This window comes from Aquarana catesbeiana, linkage group LG05 (genome assembly GCF_042186555.1).
Source record: "Aquarana catesbeiana isolate 2022-GZ linkage group LG05, ASM4218655v1, whole genome shotgun sequence".
NCBI lineage: Eukaryota > Metazoa > Chordata > Amphibia > Anura > Ranidae > Aquarana > Aquarana catesbeiana.
This window is the reverse complement of record NC_133328.1, coordinates 576,999,059-577,021,829: the sequence shown is the minus strand read 5'-3', so window position 1 is coordinate 577,021,829 and position 22,771 is coordinate 576,999,059. Positions and strand designations below refer to the sequence as shown.

Here is a 22,771-nt window from a genome sequence, read left to right as displayed (position 1 = left end):
CACGCGCTCAGCGTTGTACCCAGAGCTTGTCTTTGGGAAAAAGGCGTATGAGTGCTGCCAGCATTGCTGCAGAGGTTGAAGGGGTGGGGGGTCAGCCTGTCAGTGCTAAGACCATACGCCGCACACTGCATTAAATTGGTCTGCATGGCTGTCATCCCAGAAGGAAACCTCTTCTTAAGATGATGCACAACAAAAGCCTGCAAACAGTTTGCTTCAGAAAAGCAGACTAAGGACATGGATTAATGGAACAATGTCCTGTGGTCTGATGAGACCAAGATAAACTTATTTGGTGCAAATGATGTCAAGCGTGTGTGACGGCAACCAGGTGAGGAGTACAAAGACAAGTGTGTCTTGCCTACAGTCAAGCATGGTGGTGGGAGTGTCATGGTCTGGGGCTGCATGAGTGCTGCTGGCACTGGGAGCCACAGTTCATTGAGGGAACCATGAATGCCAACATGTACTGTGACATACTGAAGCAGAGCATGATCCTCTCCCTTCGGAGACTGGGCAGTACTCCAACACGAACAAGACCCCAAACACACCTCCAAGACGACCACTGCCTTGCTAAAGAAGGTGATGGACTGGCCAAGCATGGCTTCAGACTTAAACCCTATTGAGCATTTGTGGGGCATCCTCAAATGGAAGGTGGAGGAGGGCATGGTCTCTAACATCCACCAGCTCCGTGATGTCATGGAGGAGTAGAAGAGGACTCCAGTGGAAACCTGTGAAGCTCTGGTGAACTCCATGCCCAAGAGGGTTAAGGCAGTGCTGGAAAATAATGGTGGCCACACAAAATATTGACACTTTGGGCCCAATTTGGACATTTTCACTTAAGGGTGTACTCACTTTCGTAGCCAACGGTTTAGACATTAATGGCTGTGTGTTGAGTTATTTTGAGGGGACAGCAAATTTACACTGTTATATAAGCTGTAAACTCACTACTTTACATTGTAGCAAAGTGTCATTTCTTCAGTGTTGTCACATGAAAAGATATAATAAAATATTTACAAAAATGTGAGGGGTGTACTCACTTTTGTGAGATGCTGTACATAGAGATTTATAATATGTTAAATGTTTTTAAAAGTATGGACAAAAATGCCCTCCAGCTTAATTATTTAAAATACCATGTGCCATTGTGTAATGTAACCTTTGATGATATTCTAAAAAAAATACAACACAAAATTACAATATTTGGCATTTTGTTGGATCAGTACCAGTACCTTTGCTACGATACTTTAATATTATAATTTATATTATAATAATAATATATATATATATATATATATATATATATATATATATATATATATATATATATATATATATATATATATGAAAGAATTTTTATATTATTTTCAACCATACTGCTGCTATGGGGTGGGTGGTTGGTGAGGCAAATAATCACAGAAAATATGTTTGTGTGTGTTATTAAGAATTGGTGAAATTGAAGTTGACCCTGACCCACTAAAAGGTTTGCCGGTCTAGAAAAGCTGACGTCATGTGTGCAGGAGGACTCTTCAGGATTATTGCTAGTCAGATATCCCTCGCTTTCTCAGTGCGGCAAGCATTTTTATAGGCTGTTGGGTATGTAAAGTGATTCTAAAACCAAAACGTTATTTTACCTCAATGGATTCCTTGCGTTAAGGTAAAAAATGTTTTACAGCTTGCTATCCTCCCCCCACCTCCCTAAATACTTACCTGAGTTCTCAATCGATTGCACTGTGCACAGCAAGTCCCTACTCAATAGAAGTCGACTGCTTTATCAAGTTCTGTCGACATGTTGGAAAACTTGTTGACGGGTTGGTTAAACAACAGCTGCAGACACTGATCAGTGTTTTGCGAAAGCGGTGGGTCCCACTGCCGTAACACAGTGTCCAGGCGGGAGAGATCCCTCCATCCACCTTGTTTGTGTTAACGGAACGGTTAGTTTGTTTTTCGTTTGGCCCAAAGGCTTTAGTTGTACAGTCCGGTCCTCCTCCCCATTTTTAATACTCACAGCAATTGATCCATCAATCCATGTCTCTATACTTTATTTTGTGGAGAAATTGCTTTGGAGAACACCCCCTAGTATTTTGTAGCTAGCTGACAATGCCAGGTGCCACATAGAGAGTTTGCCAAGGGCCTCATAAAAATGTTGCTTCTTGATCATGACCATAGAGGCTAATACCTATGCAAAGTGTGTTGGCACAACCACTTGTACTTTCCACTGGAAAAGCATGTAACATAAGCTAGTAGGTGCTTGACAGAGAGACAACATAGAAAAGCAATAGGGATCAGACATATCATTTTCACCCTATAACAGGAAGTACCTCCACAAGAACCTTCATGACAGAATCACCAAGTATTATTTCAATGGAGGTTGTAGATTCGAAAATGCTGGAAAATGCCTTTTTAAATTACGTTAGCATGCTAACAAGTATGAAATTCTAGTGATTTGATTTAATTTTTTTTTTTTTGTGATTCAGCAATGCAAATATGTTTACCAATGTTTTACCAATGTGTGCTTGTTTCTAAATACATCATTCTGAGGCAGTATTGTGTGTAAAAGCAAGAGCTACACCATAGCACAATCAGACTCTATTGCATGCTATAGGCTCCAACATTACAGAACATTAGGTTTTCTTACAAATGGTGTATACAAAGCCTGAAAGACTACACAGGTAAATAATTTTTGCTAGTATTGCTAAATTATGTGTTTTACATTTGAGTGTTGTCTGTTAGACAAGGATGCATGGGTTTAAGAGAAAGCTTCACTTGATATTTCATTGTTTAATGAGTCAAAACATCCTGTTCAGGGATGAAGCAAGCATTCCAAATAGTACTGTTGTCCATCTGTCGGGAAGCATCATCTGTAACCAACTATGTTCTCATGAGGGTAGAAACAGTAACCATGAGCAGATGACAAATCATGGAAGAGGCAAATATTTTCATTGGTCATTTTTGGTATAATTTTTTTCTCATGCATCACTTGGCCATTGATTCAGAAATGTGATTTTCATTCATAGAAATGAGCGAGAACAGCAGAATCACTTTACTGTCCCTGCTACTTACTTGCCAATATGCTATTCCCTTGTTACAAACCCTTAAAGAACAAGTTTTACTTAAAGCCCGACCCCAGGCAAAAAAAAATGTATCCCTTTCAGTTAAATTGTGCTGGTATTTGAAGGATTAATAGCGGTTTTAACGGTGAGAAATATTTTTACTTACCTGATCCTCCACTCCCCCACCATGCAGCAGTGGACTGTCCCTCGTTGTCCTCAAGACAAGACTGCTTTGGTCTTGATGATGTCAGGACCCTAAACTGTTGGCAGCATGGGGGTGCAGACGCTACAGGGACCGATCTAGCTATGGGAAGAAGCGGAGGATCAGGGAAGTAAATCTTCTTTTATTTTTCCCTAGACTTTCCCTAGAGAAGTACTTACTTACCTACCTATCACAGCAGCATGGTCTTGCTCAGTCCCAGGATCTTCATGGGCACTGGCAGCACCTGAGTGGAAGCTAACCATCAGTTTTAATGGGGGTCATACTGCTACATGAAAAATGCTAAGAGTATAGCCTAGGAAGGGTGGAGTCGACTAGGCTTCAGAGGAGACCCCCGATGCACTACAGAAGGAAAAGTGATTTACACAATTTTTTTTTTTTTTATTATAGTCTTTGTGATATTGTTAAAGAAATTGTAAATAATACTGATTTTTCACTTTAAAGTGGTCGTACACCTCTGAAATTAAAAAGGATAAAATAATATCCTCACATAGCATGTACTTGCTTCAATATATAGCACCAGGTTTGGCTCTTGGCTGCTCTCTCCTTCCCCTGTTTTATGCATGAGACCCTTCTGACAGTTTTCTCTGACAATGGGCAATCCATGGTGACAGCCCCTCCCCCTCTTCTAGCACACATCAGGTGATCGACAGCCTCAGATGTGCAAGTTTCCATATGAGACTGTATACAGGGGGTGTGTCCTATCACTCCACTCGGGTGTCAGATTACACTTGGCTCTGTGCTGTGCAGTGTGTCATGTCAGATCCCTGCACCCTGCTACTTGAAAGCTGAGCCGAAGCCACGAGGAGCAATATTTCCCGAGACACACTGAACAGAGTGTTTAATTTACAAACTCTACCAGATTCCACCAACATAAAAGCAGGGTCTGAAGATGCCCCCTGGTGATGCAATATATTAATGGTCCCTTTCTTGGACTGTCTCTCTGCTATTGCCATCTACCCAGCTGCATTGGTCATCAGTACGTTGGTTCCAGACCTTGACATAGATACAGATGATATTCCTTTGTAACTTTAATCTAATAGACAGTTTGCTATACAGTCCAGTTTGCTACATAAATGCCTGAAGAAGCCGTAAACTTGGCAAAACATGTTGAGATTGTTGCATTTGCTGTAGCATGGAATATGTAAACCTATCTGTTTTTACCAAATGGAATCCATTTATAGTTGCTGGTTTTTAAGATAAAACTTTTTAATAGAACAAATAAAATGAATTGTTACGTTTTAAACAATTGTGTGGTAATTGGCACCTTTAAAGTCCCTGCTCTCTTTATGCTTTTGTGTATTCTAAAATATATGGGATGTGGTGCTTGATGTAAACCCTTTCCTACCTCGGATGACATACTTTATGTAACTCATGTCATATAGTAGAGGGTAGGAATACAGATACATGACTTCTGAGGTTGTGAGGTAATAGACTAAATTGATGTTCTCCTATTGTAAATAAAGTAAAGACATTTTATTATATAAATTAAATCTCAGTTTTTCTACCTTAGAGAGGATGTAAAACTTGGGGAAAAAAATCCCACTAAAACAAAATAAAAACATGCAAGACAAAGGCATAATGAGCTAGTATGCATCGCATACTAGCTCATTATGAAATACTTACCTTAGAACGATGCCCTGGATCTGCATCAGCCACCGGAGTTACTTCTGGGTTCGCGGCATCAGCAATGTGATTGGACGGGGCTGCGATGACGTCACTTCCGCACATGAGCGCTGGAGCCGCCGGTCACCACACGGCTCCTGAAGAAACAGCACCAGCGGCCCGTTTCTTCAGTGCACATGCACCGATGAAGCCAGTACCCCTGCAGGCACTGTTGGGGCTTCCAGTGGAGGGGACTTGGAGACATATGAGGAGGCTTATTGCCTTTTTAATTGTTTCAGCCAGAATGTTTCATAGCCAGGTCTTGGAAATCCCCAATGGTCCCTTTCCACTTGCTAAAGTCCAAGCTGTTTTGGATAATGGTGAATGAACGCCAATCGCAATTTTGAATGATAAAATAGCTCTGTTCTCCCTTCTATATGTTATCCCATGTCCTTGGATTATGGAGCAAGAGGTGGGTTAACTCTAGTATTAAAAGGGCTTTATTTGAGCATCTCCTCCCTCATTATGTTCGCCTTTGGAAAGGCATGTTGTGTGCTTTCCTTCCACACCACTTGGTGCCTATTTAAATTGTTATACTGTATTCTCCTCTTGCTTTTTTTTTTTTTTTTTTTCTTTCCTTTATTTTATATCCCAGAAATTTGGATGATGATTAGCCAGGAGTAGCGACAAAATACTGTATTTATTGGCGTATAACACTCACTTTTTCACCATGAAAATCTGGTGCAAATAGTGCGTACGTGTTATACACCAATACTTCAATTTTAGCTGCCTCGGAGGGGACAGGGAGGGGGGGCGGGATGAGCGACGTCAGATTACATACAGTGAGAATCTTCTGTTTACTTGGTGGCCTCTGTAATAGGAAGTCCCATCACCTGGGCCGCCATTGGACTACTGTTCTGTCTATCATAGGAGATTCTCACTGTATGTAATCTGTCGGGGCTCGTCCCACCCCCCTCCCTGTCCCCTCTGGGCTGCAGATGGGCATCGATCAGGCTGCACTGATGGCAATGGTGAGGCTGCTGCATTGATGGCAATGGTGAGGCTGCTGCATTGATGGCAATGGTGAGGCTGCTGCATTGATGGCAATGGTGAGGCTGCTGAATTGATTGCAATGGTGAGGCTGCTGAATTGATTGCAATGGTGAGGCTGCAGATGGGCATTGATCAGGCTGCATTGATGGCAATAGTGAGGCTGCAGATGGGCACTGACCCTTATTTTGCTTCAAAGTTCCTTATTTAATTTTCTTTTTTTCCCTGAAACTTCCCTCTTAAAATGAATGTGCGTGTTATACGCCTGTGCGTGTTATACATTGATAAATACGGTAGTATGTTTCTTCTCTGTAACGCATAAGACTTAAACCCTGTTTGTAACCAGAGATTGTTACTTCTACAATGGCAATGTATGGATTGTATACCTTAAAAAAATTTCTAAATAGAAATAATTGGAAATGAAAAAAATGCAGCCTTCTGTACACATATTATTTTTCTCCTGCACTCTGCATGACTGGCAGCCAAAGGGCTGATTACAGCAGCCACTGTTTTTTTATCCATGAAAGCTGACATGTGTACACATAACCACTTGGCAATATGAGACCTGAGGAACACTACAAAGATGCTTTAAAAAAAACAAAAATAGTTAGACAAAGATGAAAATATAAAAGGTAAAAAATGGCAAATATTCTACGGAAATATAATGTGAAAACAGGGATCTCTGGCTTGTAAAGAACACAACCAGTTACATTTATTGTTTTTTATTTAAAGAATTGATAAGTGTGTCATTTGGCTGTGTTTAATAAACAGAAAAAAAATGTTTTTGCCAATTAAGACAAAAGATTAGTCTGTTTAAATCACAGAAATGAGACAGTATAACATGATCAGAGTTTCATCCTGTTTTTCCTCTAAGAAAACATGACTTGTTAATCGCAGCCAAGTTTCTTGTGAATATCAGTATAGTTAGAGAATCAGCTTCAGCTAACTTGTGGGCAAGAAATAGGCACATAATATTCCCTGTGAATAGAGCTCCTAATGTCTCCCTGTAACATAGGAGCTTTATATCAATTTTACGGAGGCTTACAAAAAAACCTTTAAATTTAAGTTCAGTCAGAGCAAAAACTGCGTCAAGGGGATTTTCACTTTTTAGTGTGTGGCTTTTGTTTACGACTGCAATGAAGCAAAGAGCTTCTCCCAACACAATTCCCAAAAGCTCCCCTGATTATTTGCAACTCCTGTAAAGGGCAAATCCAGAATGAACCAAAATGACAAATAAATCTGTATTAGCAAGCTGTAAATATATGCAAATATATTGTGCTAAAATGTTTGTATTAAGACAAAGCAATCCGCAACTCCTTAATTGCTCTTTAAAATCTTCAAGGTTTATTAGTTCTCCATAAAAGACATGGTTTTATGCAGCAGATGTTAACACGTTTCAGCCTTTTAAACCTTGTTCACAATAGGGCCGACAGGGCTGAAACGCGTTACCATCTGCTGCATGTAAGCGTGTTTTTTATGGAGAACCTTCAAGATTTTAAAGAGCAAGTAAAGAATTGCAGATTGCTTTGTCTTAATATTATGCTTGCAGTTTTAAACTGCTTATCCTGCATGCAACTGCTCTGGCACATCTCTTCATTTTTTTGGGGTTGTAGCACCAGAACTTTGATGTATAGACCCTAAAATGTTTGTAGCTGCTAAGATTCCCCACATCCTAATTATTATTCCAACAAAACAATTCCCCTGGTAAAACTACAAAAATAAGTTCCCAGTACAGGCGGTCCCAGGTTGCAAACAAGATAGGGTCTGTAGGTTTGTTCTTAAGTTAACTCCGTTTGTAAGTTGGAACGGGTACATTTTTTAAGAGAAGCACCAGCCAAAAAAACGATTTTGAAGCTTTTTGGATAGCATAGGAAAGGGTTGACACCTCTGTTACATTTGTTTTGCTGTCTGTGCCCCTGTTCAGAAGATTTCACCTCACTTTTTGTCCCAATGACAAGTGGATTTTGAAAATTTTGGGTTGTTGTGGAAACAAACCTTGATGATAAAGCATCAGTGGAGGTACATTTCCCTTCCTAGGGGTAGATTTTCTCTCACTTCCTGTTGTCTCTCGTCATTTGTAAGTCAGATATTTGTAACTAGGGGACCACCTGTATATGACACATTCTTGTACCCCCAGGGTAAGAAAGGAAAGAAGTTATGTAAACCTTGACAACTTTAGCATTTCTGTTACAAGGCAATCTACTATGCTGCTAATGTTCATATACTTTCTGCAGGTACAGTATCATCCAGTTTTGAACATTGGAAGCACAGCCTACTGATGTTAAAACAGTGGAGTAGGGTGCAAGAGATCCAGTGTTTCATGCATGTTTTAATGAATCAGAGCTGCCAGCAAAAGTACAAGCAAGGAGAAGCCAAGTAGGAATGGTAGGTTTTGTTGGTTTTCTAGCTACTGGGACATGATTTAAAAAAAAAAGTTAAACGTTATCACACAGAGGGGGATGTTGTATCTCTGGAATATCTGTGGGGTTTTGTTAAGGGTGCAGTTTAGAGTTAAATATTTTTTTCCAAACAATTTTAGATTTAAATATGACTTCAAACAGAATTTCTGCAATGACAGTTTCCAAGCTGATACTACCGATTATTCAAAATAAAGATGATAAGCTGCATTTGAAGGAATAGTCCACCCAAAACTGATTTTCAGTTGTTGATAAAGATTTAAGAGTAAACTATAAGTTTCTAATAATTCTCAGTTTTTCCAAGATCTCTACAAAGCTGTCTTTGCGATTATGTAGTGGCATCACCACCCTTTATTACATATTTTAGAGAGTGCAAGCAAGGGGGAGGGACACCCTGGGGGTAGGTAAATCCCGCTATAACTGAAAATGCACAATGTACAGGACCAGATTTAGGAACTATGAGGTGGGCCTCATTCAACTGGGTTCTCACTAAAAGCCAGAAGCCAAGCAGACTACATCTACAGCTAAAAAATACCTTTATGGGCTAACATTTCAACATAAACTGTAATCTCACCTGAAGTGTAAGACGCTTTACTGCATTCCAAACAGTTCCCATGAACTCTTTCATCCTCTCTTCTGGGGTCTTGCTGCTCTCTTTGGAGGTCTGCACTAGCTTTGCTGGAACTGATAGAGGACGTGATTCTGCACAACATAAGAAATATATAAATAATTAATAGTGGAAACTAAAAAAAATGGCATCAGCTAAAAGGATTCAAATTCCCAACCAGTTTTTTTTATTCTTTATTTACTTTAATAGCTTAGAACACTTTGCAAATTATAATCATCATATAGACTCGAGTAACTCAAAGTAGAACTATAGGCAAAACTTTTTTTATTCAAGTTGGATAGGGTAAGGAAGGGTTATAACTCCTGTAATTTTTTATTTTTTTTAATCTGTGTTCCATTGGGGAGATTTACCTTCACTTTCTGTCCCATAACCAATACAGGAAGTGGAAAAAAAAATCCCTGAAAATTAAGGGAATCCATTGGGGCCAACCCAGGTCACCAGAACTAGTGTCCCTATTGGAAGATTTCCCCTCTACTGTCCTAGGGACAACCCAAAATGTGATTTTCTTTTACTTTTGATAATGATAAACAGGACAAATAGAGAGTGTGAATCTCCCTAACAGTGGCAGAGGTAGCAATACAATCCTGACAACTGTATTAATCCATCTCCAATCTGTCCACAACTAGAAAAAAAGTTTTGCCTTCAGGTATACTTTAAAGGATAACCACATTATTGTACAGTTTGATGCTTTCCAATTCCCAACCCTTGCCCCTGTGGAACGTTCAGAAAGAAATGTGTACATACTAAAAGGTGCAAGAAGCAGTGCTATTAATCACAAAGCAAATGGAATGAACTTTTCACATAGAGGACTGTCACAATGGGGACACAGATGGCAATACAAACTGACAATTTTAACCCATTCTGGTGTTCTGATGTGCTCATGTAGGGAAAACAACAGGTTCACTTAAATGTCAAGGTTTCTCTAACAGCAAAGGAGAGAAGAATAAATGAGTGTCTTGGGAGTAAGGAGCACAATTAAACTGAGTGTTTTGTGCACAAAACACAGGTTCACTTAAAAGTGGTACTTAAACCAAAACTAAAGTATATTGCAGCTTACCAATCATTAGATGTGGTGGCTATATTAGTTTTCTTTAAGGTTTTTTTCCCCCTCTGTTTTTCTCTGGTGATTTGGCCAGTAACAGACCTCCTGTATTACTTGGATAAATGAGCACAGGGGGCAGATTTGGACAGCAGCATTGTCAGTCTCGGAGGAGGGCAGTATTAAGCCTAGTACACACTATCAGATTTTTTTTGTTTAACCCAGCGGGTTTTTGGTACAGCGACCTCCCCCGCTGAGCTATTGTGTTCTGACAGGAGGACGGCCCCACTGCCAGAACACTCTGGTCAGCGCTCTCAGTCATTGGCTGAGAGAGCTGATCAGGAGCTGGTCAGGTGCTGGTTTTCCAGCATGCTCGTCCAATAGAAGCTGGCTGTTCGTCCGGCTTCTGTCGGACTGGCTGCCGTACACACGGGCCAAATGTCGGCCGAAGTTACTTATTTAATGGTTTGTGTTCTTTCCATTTTACACAAAATGGCACAATATATATTAACATATATTTGTTATTTATTAACTTTTTTATCTTCTATGTTTATTAAGAATTTCTTAAAGGGGTGGTTAACCCTTGTATTTTTTTTCACCTTAATTCATACTATGCATTAAGGTAAAAAAAATTCTGGCAGTCACCGGCCCCCAAGCCCCCTCGTTTTACTTACCTGAGCCATGGAATTCACTCGGAGGTGGCACACTGTCTCTCTCTCCACGGGGTCCCGGCCCTTGATTGGATAGATTGATAGCAGCGCAGCCATTGGCTCCCGCTGCTGTAAATCAAATCCAATGACGCGGGCGCTGGGGGGCAGGGCCGAGTCCAACATTCGTGTCTATGGACGCAAGGAGTGCGCCCACAAGGTAACCCCATGGGACAATGCTTCTCCTAGGGGGTTATCTGATGTGGGGAGGAGCCGTGAGAGCCGCCGAGGGACACAAGAAATCGAGGATCGGGGCCACTCTGTGCAAAGCGAGCTGCACAGTGGAGGCAAGTATGGCGTGTTTGTTATTTTTTTTTTTTAAACAAAGCTTTACAATCACTTTGAGTTATGCTCTATTTGTGTATAATGGTTTTATTGTTTTTTTTTTTATAGTTCTGATAAACATTAGCACAACTATATTGGAATGTAAAAAAAAAAAAATCATTAACACCATCATTAATTCTACAGGTCCTGTGCTTTTATAAAATATACTATTTTTCTAACTTTCAAAGCTACAAGTAAAAAATGGTCCGGTGAACCAGAGGTGAAAAATGGGAGGCTGGGTTTGGCAGCAAAAGGGTTACACTTTACCAGCAAAAAGCACCAGAATATGATTAAACAAAATCTAACAAATTAAAAAATATCTTGAAGTAATTATAAAATAGGGTATATATGTAAATCAAATACAGGATGCACATTTGTAGCATTTACTTTTTTTTTTTTTTATAAACATGTTTTGAATAAATGTATGCTACAAAAAAAAAAAAAACAGAATTCCCATCAACAGTACTGTTAAAACACCTCAACTAAAAAAATATGGAATTTCACTTCAATATCTGTACCTAAACACAGCTTTAAGAAGATTCTGGATTCAGGCATATGTTAAGCGCATTTCATTTTATATGAAGACCACCCAGTAATTCAGGGTGGTCTCATTTATCAAAACACACTTTAAAAAAGCATGTACATGTGTTTAAGCTTCCAGATATGAGCTACAGTGTCCTTACTGATCTACAGTATTGACAATGAAAACATACTGCTACATACATGACTACTGTGTTCCTTAAAGCACTTATACTCTATGGGGCTTATGAAGGATGCTTAACCGTACATTACCCTTTGGCTACTAGTCACAGTTATTATGTAAAGACCATGAAATAAGGCACTTTAGTACAACACATTAACTGTGTCCAAATAGGTAGAGCGCTAATTATTAGTTCCTTCTCCAAACAAAGTAGGGTTCTGTGCTGAATGGCATGCTCCAGGAATGTTTGGTTAAGCAAATTAAATCACGTTACACATGATCAAAGACTGAGCATAATCAACCCATCCTAACGCATAAGAGCAATTACAACTGCGCCTTTACGAGCACTTACTGAAAGCAAATGCCTTGAAGAGTAGCATTTGATCCGTTTTATTTATTAAACACTACACTAGGTATTGCTGGGGGATCTGGATGACAGAATACATTCCTGGCACTGCTTCACAAGCCTTACTTATGGGCTAATGGCAATATGGCATCTTTTCTTTTTCTTCTCGCTGTCTTAGTTAATGAACAGTAATCCAACAATGTCACAAGTCATTTGATAGATTGGTCAGAAAAACATTTAATGGTTCACTGGCTGCATTTATCTGTGAACATACACACATGTAAAAACGTTTAAACAACACTTCAGTGTAACTTGGATGAAATGGATGCCTACACATACGAGCACAACCTCGCAATTTGCTAGTGTTCTGGATGAGTATGTGAAAAGGGACAAAAAAAATTTAGACCTTTTTTTTTTTCTAGCTGCCACTACATATATTAAGTACACAAAAAACAGAGACGCAGGGGATTCACACGATGCCCTAAAGATGGCTACACACGTCCAATACCTGTGAGAAAAGCAAAAACCCCAAGTGTCTCCTACACTGATTTGGAGATCATAGGGGTTAACTGGTGGGCTATGCCAAGTGCTTCTAAAGCTGGCAATACACTAGTACATTTTTGAACAAATGTTTGTATGGAAATTTTCAGTACTTTCGATGAATGCCATTTGAAAGTACTTCATAATTTGGTTTGCTTTTAACATTTAATTTTGGAACAAATTGACTTTACCAAACAAACCACATTCACTGTTAGAAATGTGATAATTTGAGAAAAATTTATATCCTGCTCTTTAGATTTTTCTCATCACTGTGGTCAAAAACAAACATCAATTTGACCCCACTGACAATTGGAAATTCAAACGAACATTCCTGAAACAAAACATTATTAAAGGAAAGTCTACTAGTGAATGGCCAGATTTAGAATAGAAAACATTTGCTACCATACAAAGATTTTCAAATATGTCAAAAATGGTCTGGAGAGACTGAGGCTACCTGTCATATAGTTTGTGCTGTGCTAACTTCTCCTCTAATGCATGTGGCTAAGACAGCAGGGGGTTCAAAGAGGGTGGCTCTGGAATCCTGGAACAGACCGTTCTGTACTTCTCCTGGCACAAAATCAGGGCCATTCAGAATCTGCGAGTACCAGTACTGTAGGGATTTGTTAGCATAGTACCCCAATGTAGAACATAAAAGTTTCACTCTAGGTATGATCTTTATTGCATACGGTATATGCATTGATACAAATTGGTTGAGTGACGGAAGATTAACATCATTACATACAGGGCTTGACCGCGCACATTGTTTGGTAGTATGGCAGACAGGAACCCTAAAAGGGTGAGCACTCATAAAATACTGTATGAGTTTTATACTATTTTATGGAATGCTTTTTAACAGATTGTTTAGCGCTGAAAGACTCTATCTATATGTTGGAGCTAACGAACTGGTTGGTGGCAGATTAAAATGATTGCAGCGGTAGTGTTGGAAGCGGCACATCTTGGCTCCTATGAGGCCTTGTATAATTTACTGTATAGAGGTTCCTCAGCCCCCTTCCCCATTACACAGTCCATGAAGGCTGGTCTCAAGGTTTGGCAGTTGCAACACCCTAAATTGTCCCATTAGTGGTCACCCCACACACCTCTCTGGCTGAACCCCTCCCTTCATCAATTCTACATCTCTCCTGGTCCTTTTGACTCCCTAAAGCAGGGATATGCAATTAGTGGACCTCCAGCTGTTGCAGAACTACAAATCCCATGAGGCATAGCAAGACTCTGACAGCCACAAGCATGACACCCAGAGGCAGAGGCATGATGGGACTTGTAGTTTTGCAACAGCTGGAGGTCTGCTAATTGCAGATCCCTGCCCTAAAGGATAAGATCACCTTTCTTCAATTTTTTTTTCTTCTAAATTCCAGCCCCACATGTACCAATATAGCAATAATGTACTTATTTTGCAAAAATATCAAAAATTTTCATTAAATCTACAGACACTTACTTCACTTGTCCTCATCCATGTTTCCAAACGTATCCATTAGTAATGAAAAAATAAAGCCGCTCACAGGATAACCACTTTTGGGCGATAAAGAACGTCCTCCCACAGCCTCACAGGTGCTGGCTCTGCGCAATAAATGGAAAACGAAAAAGGGAAGCCTGGATGGCCGCACTTCCGTGAAAAAGGCACCTTTATTGTGGTAAAAAACAGGTCACATAAAAGATGGATGACACAGGAAACTGCTAGCTAACGCGTTTCACATCAACCGATGCTTACTCATAGCTATGAGTAAGCATCAGTTGATGTGAAACGCGTTAACTAGCAGTTGTCCTGTGTCATCCATCTTTTATGTGACCTGTTTTTTACCACAATAAAGGTGCCTTTTTCACGGAAGTGCGGCCAACCTGGCTTCCCTTTTTCGTATCCATTAGTAATGTCTTACTTCCTGGACAGACTAGAGGTCATGACACAGGAAGGAGTTGACCAGTTGACCTCATTAGCACACACCCTGCATCATCCACCCTACCACCTACCCACCCATTCCCAGGTGCAGTTTTTTTAAATGAAATGCAATAAATCACCCTTCTCACTAAATACACAATATACAATCAGATTGTATAGTGTTTGGCCATCTTTATACAAGTACACAGAAGGGAATGGACAGAAACACTCAGCTGTCAAGCCCCGTTCACATCTCTGCATAGCGGGAACTCATCCCCACATGCGTTTTTTTGTTCTTTAAGTGCGGGGGGTGGGGGTGTTTTGGAGCATTTTCAATAACCACGCATAGGGCAGCCCATCCACCTGAATGGGCTGCCTCGCACGCAGCAATCGCCCCAAAGAAGCCTCAGAACATTTTTTAGAGCGGAGTTTGGTGCATTTTTTTACTGTGATTTTTGGTGCAGCACATTTCTGAAATGCAAGTTAACGCACAGATGTGAATGGAGCCTCATTGTTCTTGTGTAAATGCACCAATTTCACTTTTAGTCCCCATTCACATCTAGCATAGTGGGAGCGCACATTTTGTGGCTTGTTTTTTGTGTGACATGCATAGGGCAGCCGATTGATTTCAATTGGCTGTACTACATGTTGCTCATGGGACACTGTGGGTCGTTTCGTGGGTTGCATGTGTTTTACTGTGTGTTTTTTCAACATGGCAATACACTATACACTCTGATTGTGCAAACATCCATGAGGACAGTGAAATAAGTGTCTGTAGAATTAATGCAAAGCTTTGAGATTATTGCAAAAGAAGTATAATAATGGTATATTGGTACACAGAGGAGCTGGAATTTAGAAAAAAAAGGGAACTTAGCCTTTAGGTTTAATCTTGCATAGCTCTTTCATTTGGAATTTTGAAGTGTGCAGGAGATGAGAGATGAGATAACAGCCTATGTGGATAGAGCTGTAGTATCGAAAACAGAAGAAGTGTGCTCTGTAAAGTTCACCATACACTATACAATCTGATTGTACAATCTCCTTTAGATCTACCATCAACTATGTAGTACAAGGGCCTGCCTGATTGGATACAGAGTGATTTGCTAGATAGGCGTTTCCTCCTATTATATAAATTTGGTAAATCTAAAAGAAATTGTACAATCAGATTGTATTGTGAATAGCCACATTTATACACCTATAATTACTAGTTGCTTTCAGTGCCATTAATTGTTAACAGCACACCAAACAGAAGCAGTGAGTTCCCGCTATGCAGAGATGTGAATGGGGCTTGACAGCTGAGTGTTTCTGTCCACTCCCTCCTATGTACTTGTATAAAGATGGCCATACGCTATGCAATCTGATTGTATATTGTGTATTTAGTAAAGGGTGATCACTGAATGATTGCATTTCATTTAAAAAATGTGCAGCTTGGAATGGGTGGGAGGGTAGGAGGGTGTTGTGGATGATGCGGGGTGTATGCTAATGAGGTCAGCTGACCCACTCCTTCCTGTGTCATGCCCTTTAGTCTTTCCAGGAAGTAAGGCATTACTAAGATACATTTGGAAACATGGATGAAGACAAGTGAAGTGTCTGTAGATGTAATGGAAAATAAGTACATTAATGCTATATTGATACATGGGGGGCTGGAATTTAGAAAACAAAAAAAGTGAACAAAGGTGAACTAATCCTTTAAAATCTCAATATTTCCTCCCTAACTCCTATCTGTTCCGATACCTTAAGGCTGGGTTCACACTTATGCAAAGTAGATGTGGGTTGTCTACCCCAGCACAAGTTTAATATCTAGGCTGAGCTTGATGCACAGTGTAGGGGGTTTTGGTCACCAGCAGGGGACGCCTTTTGCTTTTTTGCTGTACCTAGCAACCTACTGCTGCAGGTGGCACTTTAACTGGTACGTAATAATTTAGATCAGAGGTGGGGCCTCCAATTAATTACATAAAAATATTTTTTTTTAACAAAATACTATAAATAAACTATATTGTGCAGTTTCCATCCCAAACATTACAGGCAGATTCTAGTCTTTCCAGCAGGTGCACTTAGATCTCCAGATGACATCACGAGAAAGTTAATTATGTGAAAGTGCTGTTTTCCTACATTATTTCCTATAAAACTGCAATAACCATTAGAATCTTGACAATTATGGTAGTTTATACGTTCTTGCTTTGGAGTGAAGTCTGCTGAATGACATCATTGGAGTGTGAGTAACAGAACCCCGCTAACATCACAGGCTCCCAGCTGAATATGTGCTGAGGTGTCACAGTGGATCACAACACAACACTTGTACAATCCACGTAGTCCTGGCAACAGCCATGGAAATCGCATTACAGAACAACTTTATAGTACATGCACAAGTTCTTCTATCATGCGTTTCAACAGAAAATCATTTTTCTCTACATAAAAACTAAAAGGAGCCAAAAGCGAATTAAGTAAGATTCTAAGAAGGCATTTAATTCTTAAAGTCAAGTTCATCTTTATAACATTTTGTAGCTCTAACACATATCTTTAAAGTTCATCACTTTGCTTAAACCTATTGGAAACATGAAAATGCAAATCTTTTTGACTGGCAAAAGTGGTGTGCATGCCCAGAAAAATAGCTGCTGGGATCAACAGGTTTTTAAAGCTGATCACCAGAAATTACAACTGGAAAGGACTGCGGAAGGTAAGGGCAAAGTGTTAATTGCACATGCTTTTGTTTTCAAGTTCTGGCTCTACAGAAATTGTGCAGAGAAAGCACAGTGGTGGCATTAGCTCAATGCTCTCTTTTTGTCTGTTGCATATAGAAAGCCTGATGTAATAAAGTGGTAGTACAAATAATTTTTTTATAGCACCCATACAGATTTAAGCCAACCTTGGTATCTGAAGGTTACTATTACACTAGGCTAGGAAAAATAGTTAAACAGCACATGCTTCAAAAAAGCAATATCTCCCACAAATCATTTAAGGAGCTGATTTAATTCTGGATGCAATGAATTACACAACTTGGATTTAGTTGTTGCCGTAGTGATGCAGATGCTACAGGAAGGATCCACACAGCAGGGGACAAGGCATCCAACAGTTCCGAAACTGTGGCAGATGCTGAAGATTGCTTCAGCCGAGACTGGGGATATGGAAGGCAGGATGGATTATTATTTAACCACTTTCGTTGCATGCATGACTTTGGTTTTGGCTTTTTTTTTTCCTTGAAACGTGAAATTTATTAAGGTAAGTACACATACAAGTTCATAGAAGGCACAACGAGTGTAAAGTAACAGTTGAAGTTACAAAAACGGCATAAAGTGGGGTTTGTTTATCCCCCAATACCACTGCGTATGAGTAACAAGGCACAATATATGAAATATAAGAGAAAACAAAGAAAAATACTGTCAGTATTAAAACTTGCACATAAAGATAATGAAAAACAATGCAACGTTATTGATAGATACATCCGGATGTCAATAGTGAGAGACCAGGGGATTGTATCAAGAATATAAGGTATTCAAACACACATTTCAGAAGAATGTAACCAGCGGTCCCAAATTTTATTATATTTAGAGGGGCATCCCCTGTGAATGTATAAGAATTTTTTTAAAAGGCAAGGTATTTTTTATTTCACATATTCAGGTGGTAGACTCAGGATGTGAGTCCCTCATCCATTGTTTAGCTATCACTTTTCTGTCTGTAAATAGTGTTTCTTGTAGGAAAATATTGGTAAAATGTATCTAGGTCCAAGTCAGGAAATATTCCTAATAAGCATTGTTTGAGGTGTTAACTAAAACCCATAATGTCATGAAGGAATTTGACAACTTGTGTCTAAAAGCCCTGTATGATTGGTATGATTCTAACACTTGCTTTGAACAACATCAAAGCAAGTGTTAGAATGTACCATTAACACAGTTACACATCGGGCATAGAGTACTTTGCTCGCTTTTGTAATGGACCAATCTGAGAGGGGGAAGATATGAGTGGTGCAGTATATATAAATGGGTAAGGACGGTCTGACAACTTGAGCGATACTGTCTTGCAGATGTCTAGTGCATCACTCGTTCAGTCCCTATATTATCCATACCGTTCTCCCACTTTGTCTTAATCCCGTAAGCTATTTGGGATGAGGAGGGAAGGAGTAACATACCATAAAATATGGAGATTAATTTACAGGGTTCTGTACTTTCAACCACTTCCATTAATGGGTTAGGGACTGACTGAGTGAATCCTGATGAAAACTGTGTTTGCATGGCATGGCGAACCTGCAGAAATCTCAAGAAAAAGTGGTTGGGTAATAAGAAGTCCTCTCTAAATCTATCATATGTTTTGAGATTAGCAGCTGAGAGAAGGTGACATAAATAGCAGACACCTCTTGTATTCCATGAGTCGGCACTAGGGACCAGAGGGGAGCTCTGATAGTGTTTTATGCCATAGGGGAGTATAGTCATTGAGTTGGGGAATATTCAGCTTGTCAGAGGTCAAGTCCCATATTCGTCTGTAGTGGTATAGGAGGGACGTTCGATCTCCTACAACGTCAGCTCCCCTCAAACCACATGCTATAACGCTAAAAGGGTCTGAGGACGGTTGTATCCAATTTGGGCCAAGCAAGGTATTAAACCGTAATCGGTTTTATCAATATGGTGGCTTTGGCTTTTAAATAGTGTGGGGGTCACTTCCTAATTTAACTTGTGGTCAGGTGATGGATCAACTAAATCAAGCACGTACAAATTCTTAACGTGTAGTAAATTAAATTTAAAACAAGCCCTCAATAACCTGTGTAGTTGCAAGCACTGTAGAGAGATTTACCTTAAAATTCACAGCAAAAGCACTGAAATAATTCAGACCATTTCCTCAACAGCTTATCTCTTTCTGCTCCCTCTCCCAGCATTCACCCAGCAACCTTCCAATCGTAGTGCTCCATAAACTCTTGTGAATAGGGCAGTCTGCACATAGCTGCAGGAGACCCAGGGGGTCACTAAAAGAAATGGGAGGCTGACAGCTTCTGCAGCTATTTGTGGCCGAATGCACGTATTTGCCCTGGTTGCAGTCTGCCCACAGCTAGTCACAGGGCAACCTGCTAGGTCTCCTGCAGTTAATCACAACTGGCCCCAGTTGCATGTTTAACTGGGGCCTTACAGTTAAGACAAACAAAAGCTCTAGAGAGGGGCGGGGGGGCTGAGCTTCCAAGGGAATAACTTTGCTCTGAATTTTGAGACTGAATTGCCCAGTAGTACCTGCCGCTACAGACATCAGTAAAAGCTTTGCACATACTTTGCATGTTTACTCAAGTTAGGCAGATGAGGCTTGTGCGCTGCAAGTTTTAAAACCATGCTACACATTCTAAATTGGACTGATATCGAGACTTTGATTGGGCCACTGTGGAAATGAAGTCCACTACAATTTTACTTTGGCCCTGTGTTTGATATAAATGTTCTGCTGAAATATAACATTTTCCAACAGTTTTATATCAATTTTTTTTTCTGACTGAAACGTGTTATCTGGCACAAATATCCTTAATTGTGTACCTAACAATGTTTATGTCTGTTTGAACAAGAAGACTTGCTGACAACTGACTTCCCTACTTGAGTCTGCAGGTCTGATGTTTTCTGAGCTGTGGAAAGTGGTAGATTTAGACCACATTTCACTTTGAATTTCAGGTAAATCTCGAGCATTGTCTATATGGTGACTGTACAAGATTACACAAGATTCCCAGTTTAGCATGACAACAGACTCAAAAAAGAAAAAAAAAAAAAAAAACGTAATTTACAGAACCATGATTCTAAAGACTTCAGTGAAACGAAAAAAAAAGAAAAATATTTACAGAACCAAGACTTCAAATGGAATCAAAAAGATTGTATTAGATCATTAAAAAAAAAAAAAAAAAGTATAACCAAAAAAAACACCACAATAATAATGCAGAGTCATTTCCTCTCGAAGAAATGTTAATATTCACAAATATTAAAACCACTATGGTTAAATAAACCCATGAAAATCAAGATACTTTCCTGAATCATAGGACTACATACATATACCAATACCAACAATATTCCAACATGGAAAGTTTTAATATTTGTGACTATAATTTTATTTTTTATTTTTGGGCACGACTCTGTAAATTATTGTATTTTTTAGTTATATGTTTATTTTTGATGATCTAATACAATTGTTTTTTTATTACATTTAGGGCTTTAAAACAGGGAATTTAGTGTAGTCTACTATAATTATATTAACCGCAAGATATAGACTTAAAGGAATTGCATGACTTTGTAGTTATTATTAAAGTCTATATGACAACTGTGTCACACTAACAATGTTCAGAAATCTACAGAATGCTTTCATTTTAAGTAAGTCATGCCAGTGTTGCTCTTGGTGATGGGGACCATGATATAAAAGGTTCTTGTTCAGGTACTTCCTTTTTAAAGATGGCCATGTGTGCTCCAACATCAGCTCCCCGTCACATGCACCCCCAATGGAGACTACAAGCCATTCTAACACACATTTGCCAAGGCATTTTCCGCTGTTGTCACTATCATATTCTCTATCCAGCGCAATGATGTGCAGCCAAGGCTGGAGGGAGCGCATGTACACAGCAAGGCTGGAGGAGAACAGCAACACAGATGAAAAAAGGGTAAAAAGGAGCAAACTATACTTAATTAAATAAGTTTATGACACACAGTACTGCAGCAACTTAAGGGTGTACACACGTTGGCAGTTTTAACTATGTCCAGGGACAGTTCATACCGTTGGTCTGGTTTGAGTGCTTCGAACCGAGCCCAAGTAGGGTTAAGTGTACCATGCCCAGAACTACTTGGAAGAGGTGATCTGGAGCATAGATTACTTGTAGTTGGGTACTTTCCACTTAAGTGTAAATGCAAACTGTACAGCGCACACTTGTGAGAAGGGGGAGGACAATCAAACTTCAACCTTGCCTGGTGTGAGAGGAGTACACCCTTAGTGTCATCTAGTTAGTGTTTACATCTACTTTTAATTTTTTTTTTTTTATGTAATCCTTACCACTTAGATTTTTACAAGTGTTCGCATGTTGCTGAAAGGGATTGAAAACCTTTTGTTAAAATTACTGGGTGCTGCTTCACTTTAATTTTCTCTCTGAGACAACAAGGAGCCTAGAATGTACTGAAGCACAGGAATGAGTATTCTCAGAATATCAGATCTTCAGCAAATTGGTCTGGTGTACTGCAAATATATGTCAAACACAAATGGAAATAAGCATTGGATTGTTTGCTCCACATAGATATATCTATGTACCTGAGACTGTCATGTAATATAAATTAAACATTACCAGCATTTTACAATGGAACCCTGTTTTATAAAACTACACCTCCCCTCCATAAATTACATTTTTAACAGAGAAACGGTTCCAAGCACATCAAAGACATGCCCAAAAGGTAATATACACAACTGATAGCTAACACAGGGTCCATTTGATCTGGAAAAATGTTGAGGTCACTGCTAACGGCAATGCCCTGTGTATACAGACAACCATATCTATGTAGCAGGCTACCATGTTGCTATAGAGACAAAGATACAAACAGAGGGTAATGTATTTCCAGAAAAAAAATCTATTTTTTTTTTGTGATTTTATTTCTATACCAACTGCTAGTCCTGTAGGTATAGTTTGATGCAGGTGTGTTTCTCATGCTTCTGTTTTTATTAATATCAGCGCTGTAATAAATTATGTGTTACAGCTGGAAATTACAGAACATGGTTATGGCAGATCTCATCATTAAACATGAGTAATCTTTCCCTATAAATGAAAATAGAGTGAAAAAGTAAAATGTGGGCAGATGGGAGATATTTTTTTTCTTTTTTTGGGTGATTAAGGCTGCATAGTTTCTGGAATTGTGTAATAAACCTTTGGTTGTCATTTCAGTTTATCCACATCATCCTGTTAGGTCATTTGCTCTGGTTTTATTACTATATAGATCATACTAATAGTAGCATTCTGATAAGTATTACATCACTGCTAAGTTGTAGATATTTCACAAATGTAAATGCCCATCTGTATGCTTTAACTCTATAATCAGGGGTCTCCTGCTTAGAACCACCACAGCCAACAGTCGTAATGGTTCCAAATAGTTCTAAGAGCACCAGCTGGGCTTGCTTTGCTGTGTGTATGAAGCTTAAAATCAGTCACCAAAATGACAATGCTACAATACAATGAATGTAATATTACCAGGCACAGAGAGGTGCCATGCTGTTAGACCTAGAGACAGTAACAAGATTACTAGCCTAAGGACCATAAAACAGTGGGGTTGGTTTACTTGAGA

The 22,771-nt window shown here is 39.4% G+C and overlaps 1 protein-coding gene across 1 annotated transcript in view; it reads right to left on the bottom strand.

The window, feature by feature from the left end:
* VPS13B (vacuolar protein sorting 13 homolog B) overlaps nucleotides 1-22,771 on the bottom strand; it is a 1,301,055-nt gene that overhangs the window by 692,972 nt on the left and 585,312 nt on the right. Inside the window, exon 12 of the mRNA XM_073632833.1 lies at nucleotides 8,907-9,034. Within this exon, the coding sequence (XP_073488934.1) occupies nucleotides 8,907-9,034 (128 nt within the window). The remainder of the gene's footprint in view (nucleotides 1-8,906; nucleotides 9,035-22,771) is intronic.